The following is a 5,895-nucleotide window of genomic DNA, read 5'->3' on the forward strand; positions in this document are numbered from 1 at the left end:
AAGGAATACCCATATATTATATACATATATATATAGGTAGGTCTGATACACCATGATAAGAACTGGGACCCTGTGAACTTGGTAGGGAAGGTAACTGAGAGGTGAGTTAGGGGATATTGCACTGAAACATCAAGAGAGTGCCTTTGAGCTCCCTGCACCTGTAGAGTGGCCACTGCCCCTTGTGGGAAGATGCCCCTTATTTGAAAACCACGTGACAGCCTCACATGGGCAGAGGACTTTTAAGACCATGCTGACACTCTTTGGTATCTGCTCCCCTGCTCTTTCTGACCGCCAGACCAGTAGTTAAAACCAAACTGCAGATGTGCAAGAGTGGGCTTGCCAGAGGAGGCCAGGGAGCCCCCACCAGCAGAGCAGGACAAGGCAATATTGCCTTCAGGGATCAGGAACATGTGCCTGGGGGTGGACCCTGACTGTGCTATATTTGGAGACAGAGGGATAGTGACTATGGTTAAGGGAGAGTTTGTCAAGATGGGGAAGGTTGAGTTGTCTCCCCCCAGATGATTTGTTCCTAATCTTGGACACCTTGAATGTGATCTTATTTGGAAATAGAATCTTTGTGGAGTAATTAAGTTTAAATGCGGTTATACATGGGACCTAATTGAATCGCTGGTGTCCCCACAGTAGAGAGGAATGTGAACAATGGACACAGAGACTCAGAGGAGGAGGCAATCTGAAGACGGAGGCAGAGATCAGCGTGATGTGTCTACGAGCCAAGAGGCATGTTGTGAAAGTTAAGGAGCAACCACGAGCTGCAGTCCTTGAGATGCAATGTCAAGGTCAAGGTTCATTAAGGTTCTGAGATGACCAAGGATATCCCTGGAGAAGGAAGCACAAACCAGCATGCCAGCAATCCAGTTAAGAGAACAGAGTTTGACCCTCTAACTCCCCTCCTCATCTTCGCTTTGTGCTAGGGCCCAGGACAGGGTACCTCTGGCAGAGGCCCCAGGGCTTTCCTGCATGGCCAGGCAGGTAGTGGAAGGCAAAGCTGCTACCTGAAGTCAGAGGCAACAAGTCAGGCTAACCAGACTGATCTAGCTACAACTACTGTCAACAAAGGAACCAACGCTGAGCCCGGGAAAACAGCCCAATCTCTGAGGAGACAATTAAAGCCACTTAATTGCTTATGCCAAACCCCTTCTATCCTAGAAAGGGAAGTGATTCATCCTGCCTGGGGTTGACACTATTCCACATAAGAGGCCTCGCAAGCCTCACCAAGAAGCCTGCGGTCTGCCAGAGGTGAGCAAGCCTCTTAACGATGTGGCTGAGGCATTCACTTAGAGGCAAGTCCCTGTGAGGATATGGGGCTATCCTTTAGGGGGCCGTATATTCCAGAAATAAGCAATTGCTATATAGTGCTGTCTCCCCTGTAAGAGGAATACCTGACAGGATAAGTTCTTTCTCAGAAGGTGAACTTCACAAAAAAAAAACTTGAAGAAGTGAAGGAATGAGTAATCAGGCTTTTTGGGAGAACAGCTGTCAGGGTGCAAACACTGACAGAAGAGTGGGTCCCAGGAGTTCCAGGTGGCTGACATGGGGCAAGGCAGGAAAATCATGTTGGAAGCAAGTGAGAGAGATTTCTCAAGGCCCTATAGGTTGGTTTTTAACTTCAAGTGGTGGGAAACCATGAGAGGTTATGAACAGGAGAGAGATGTATTAGCATCAGCCTGTCTTTAAGGGCAAGAGCCAAGTTGCCTGAAGCTGTACAAGCAGAATATAAATAATGGTGCACTGACTGGGCTCAAGATCACCTGATCTCAGTGCCCACTCTCATCTACCAGTGGAGCAGTCAGTGTACATCTGGGGACATGTTCCCAACATGACCACTGATTGCTTAGGATGGACCCTACAGTGCATTTGGCTCTTTAAAGGAAAGGTACAGACACTTCAAAGGAGATCAGAATTCCCCTCAACCTCTTTTGGGAAAAGTCTTCTGTACAGTCATGCATCCCTGAGAGCAGGGAATCATTCTGGGAAGTGGTACATTAGGCTGTCTCATTGTTGCGTGAATGTCACGAATGTACCTGCGCACACCTTGCTATATACACCTATGGGGTCACCATCACATACAACATCTGTCATTGACAAAACATCATGAAGTGATGCAAAACTGTATTATAACTACTTAGGGGAAAAGTCCGCACCAGTTAAGCTCAAGGTTGCTGGCTACACTGCAGGCCACGTAATTTTCTAGACCCAAACGAGTGGTGACATTTCAAGACAGCACATGGGAAGGGCAAAGGACACAATGTAAGGGTAGCAGAGAGTCATGGTTAGGAATGATGAGCACAGAGGTGTTGTCTGAAATCCAGTTCTCTCACACATCAACTACATGACCTTAGACAACTTACTTAACCTCACTGTGCTTCCGTTCCTTCGAATTTGATATGGCAATATCAAAATTGTGATAATGATCCCCACTTGATCAGATCATATTGTTAATATATTGGGTCATCAAAAGTCATGATGCATTTTTTTCTGTTTTCTAAGCAAAAATGTGTCACGACTTTTCTGACAACCAATAAATAAATGCGCTTATGGTGCCTAGAAAACACTGAGTGTTTGCCATTATTTTATCCACATAAACCATGGGAGCACAACCGTGTTGCCATTGAAGTTGAATAAATTTTCATAGCAATTTCTAGACATCCTTTTCCAAATGTAACACCTTCTATGTGATCTGTTCCAATATGAGACTGTAAATGAGTATGTCTTTCTTCTTACGCTCCTAAAATATTAGTGTACCTTCGCTTAATTGTTCAATTGCTTTTTAATCAATGGCTGTTCTTCAGGAAGGCCATTAATGTCTAACTAATCAACCTTTTGTGCAAATTTCAAATGCTTCCCTGGGCCTCTGCCACATCCTTGACCACGGGGAATGCTGTGTTTAAAAAGCATCTCAAGAATTCCATTTACATAATGATCACAACTTCAAATACAACTTCAGATATTATTAGACATTTATGATTTACATTGCTTGCCAAGTTAGGATGTTAGGGTTTCTAATTTCAAATGTTCCTGCCTGTTAAAAAAAACAGAAAAAAAAAATTCTTTGTTTTTGGCTTTTTTTTTTTTTTTTGTACATGGGATTCTGTCAACAGGTTTTATGTGACAACTAGCAAGAGAAGGAATACCCATATATGCCAGTCTGTGTGTAAGGCACTTCATACTGAATTATCTTAGAGAATTGAAATTAATACCAAGTGAGTAGCATAGGTGTTGCTTGAATTCCCAAGCTCTGCTCAAAGAACACTGTTACTGAGGGTCAATCTAGTCATTCCAAGCCTTTTCTCCCTTCCTCTACCAGTCATTTCTCTTCAGGGATCATAGTATGAAGAGATTCAAGTTTGGCTTTTTTTTCTAAAGCCATTCTACCATTATGAAAATGACAACATCCTCCACCTCCAAGCACTACATTAATGGATTTTCTGTTGTTCTGTGAAGTAACCCTGAGGAAGCTGTCCAAGTCCTAGACACATAGCTCAGTTTCAGATTGAGGTCACATGACTTGGAGATCACTTATTGTATTATCCCCCTAGGTAACCCAATCCTGTAAGCTAAAGGAACTTCAAGTTTGGAAACAAAAACTCCTAAGTACATTTTTGTCAAGTTTTGTTAAACTAAAGCTGTTTGATAATGATAATGCTGATGTTGGTCCAAAGTCATGGCTTTTATTCCTGACTTTGTTGGATTTCTTTGTCATCACTTGAACATGTCAATGAAGACATCGTGTCTTCCCTCTTGGTTTTTCATCAAACGTGAACACCCAATAAAATGTTTCCTGGAGAGGGTGCTCAGCAGGAGGTGGAACACATCAAAGAAAATGCTGTTCTAGTCTCCTCTGTCTGGCTGATGTATTCTGCTGTCACTGAGCTAGTTTTTCATCCATTCATAAGAAATCAGTGTGGGTATCATTGAAACCTTTTTTAAAAATGATCAAATCAATAGCATGCCCCCAGTTTTCTTATCATGAAAAATCATATAAAATGACACACAGAGAACTTAGCCCTGGCAGCAGCTTCTGTTTCATGAAACATGGAATTTATCTCAGGTTGCATGGAAATAGTCCCTTAGCTGTTCAAGTTTTTACATCTATGAGCTAATATAGACAGAGAAGTTTTAAAACTATGTCAGGTGGCATTTTCACATACTAGGATTAGAAATAATCTTTAAAAAGCTTATTGAGATATTTTTCAATTTGTTTATGTCACAGATAAAGGAGTCATTTTACTAGTATGTAAAACTGCTTTTAAATTCATCTATAAAACCCTAGAAGGCATTTCTTCTATCTATAAAAATTCACAAATTACAATGTCATATCAGTTCATTAATTCATGGCAAACTCTCCTTCCCAGTATAGTGTATTATAATGTGAGATTACACTAACATAATAATGTATATTTCTTATTTTCTTTTATATATATATATTTTTTAAACATACTTGTTTATTTTTCCACAATATGGAATTTCTCCCTTTCAGGTGCAGTCACCATAGATTTCCCACCACCTAAGAGCTCACAGTCTAATACAGTATATAAATATATAAAATATATATATATGTATATATATATATACGTTTTTGGACAAAAACATTCAAATCAATGATAGCATTTAACATTTTTCATTGTAACAGTGAGAGATTTTCTCTTTTAAAAAAGACTAATTTTTTAAAAAGTTACCTTTTTCAAATTATTGTTCAATTATCCTTTTTGCAAAACTACAGTCAAGAACCACTTTAAAATAGTTTATATAACAAGCCAAACAATTTGCAAGGATCTCATTTTCATTTATAGTGACAAATGATGCAAAAAATTCTTTAAAAGTGTTTTAGCTCAAAGCATGACCACACTTGTCTCTACCATTGTCTTGACAAGAAATATGATCTCTCTATGTCTTTTTAATTTAATGCCAAGCAATATGCAGCAACACCATCGCCAGAGTGCTAATCCTGCTGAGTAAGCAAAATGCTTGTCTTGGCATTTTTCTAATTTGACCCGATATTTTTAATGTATCATTTTTTTCTTTCAGCATAGTCTGTTGGAGCTGGAACAGCTCTGGACACCAGCTAATCTGACCCACCCCCTCCTTGTTAAAAGGAAGTTTGTAAGAACATGAAGCAAAATGTAACATTGCCAATATGAAGTTACTCCAAAATAAACCTAAAGTTTGCATTCAAACTTTACCTTTGTAAAATCCCCAGTGACTCTCCCACGACATTCTTCAATCCTTCTTTTCCAGGTTTCAGAATCTTCTCTTTGAAGGTATCAAATGCTTTAAAAGGCATTTTGAATGGGGAACACCTCCAAGCTGTTAACCATCCGTCTCAGCAACTGTCATCTTTTCTCATTTCCAGCGTGGGGACACTGCTTTCCTTGATGAACACCTTGAAGTCAGTTCTCATAGAGGTACCCACTTAAAATTAAAGAGATGAAATTCAGCCCAGATCTTCCAGATGAGACCACCCCCTGTCCCCCGATCTCAAAATAAAAGAGGTTGAGGGGTGCCTGGCTGGGAATCCAGCCCCTTGAAGCTATAAGCTCAGCAGCAGCCTGTGGCGCTGTGTCAGGCAGCCAGCTCAGGCTGCAGCAGCCTCCTCCCTCCCTCCCTGTGCTGCAGCTGGAGAAGCTCCAGTGGGCTCCAGCCCACGAGGAGTCCCCAGACCCACGCCAGCGCCTGTGGCCTAGCTCCAGCCCCACGGCCCCTTCTGTCCTCACTCCGCAGCCTCCCCCCTCTCTGGGCTGGGCTGTGTGTCTCCCTGTGTGATCCTTCCCAGGTGATGCTATAGTAACCGGCACAATCCCTACCCTCGCCCAGTCGCCACTGGGCTGATTCATGGGCTCTCAGCCAGAGCAGGCCCCCGGGGTGGACAGTATGAAA

General features: G+C 41.8%; 1 protein-coding gene across 2 annotated transcripts in view; it reads right to left on the reverse strand.

Moving 5' to 3' along the window:
- SLC17A8 (solute carrier family 17 (vesicular glutamate transporter), member 8) overlaps positions 1 to 5,591 on the reverse strand; it is a 31,394-nt gene extending 25,803 nt beyond the window's left edge. For both annotated transcript variants that reach the window (XM_004675766.2, XM_012735208.1), the window contains exon 1: positions 5,202 to 5,591. In XM_004675766.2, coding sequence (XP_004675823.1) covers positions 5,202 to 5,302 — 101 coding nt within the window. In that variant the 5' untranslated portion in view covers positions 5,303 to 5,591. The remainder of the gene's footprint in view (positions 1 to 5,201) is intronic.
- Between the last annotated feature and the right edge of the window lie 304 nt (positions 5,592 to 5,895).

The sequence above is a fragment of the Condylura cristata genome, unplaced genomic scaffold (assembly GCF_000260355.1).
Source record: "Condylura cristata isolate star-nosed mole 26May11 unplaced genomic scaffold, ConCri1.0 scaffold00004, whole genome shotgun sequence".
Taxonomy (NCBI): domain Eukaryota; kingdom Metazoa; phylum Chordata; class Mammalia; order Eulipotyphla; family Talpidae; genus Condylura; species Condylura cristata.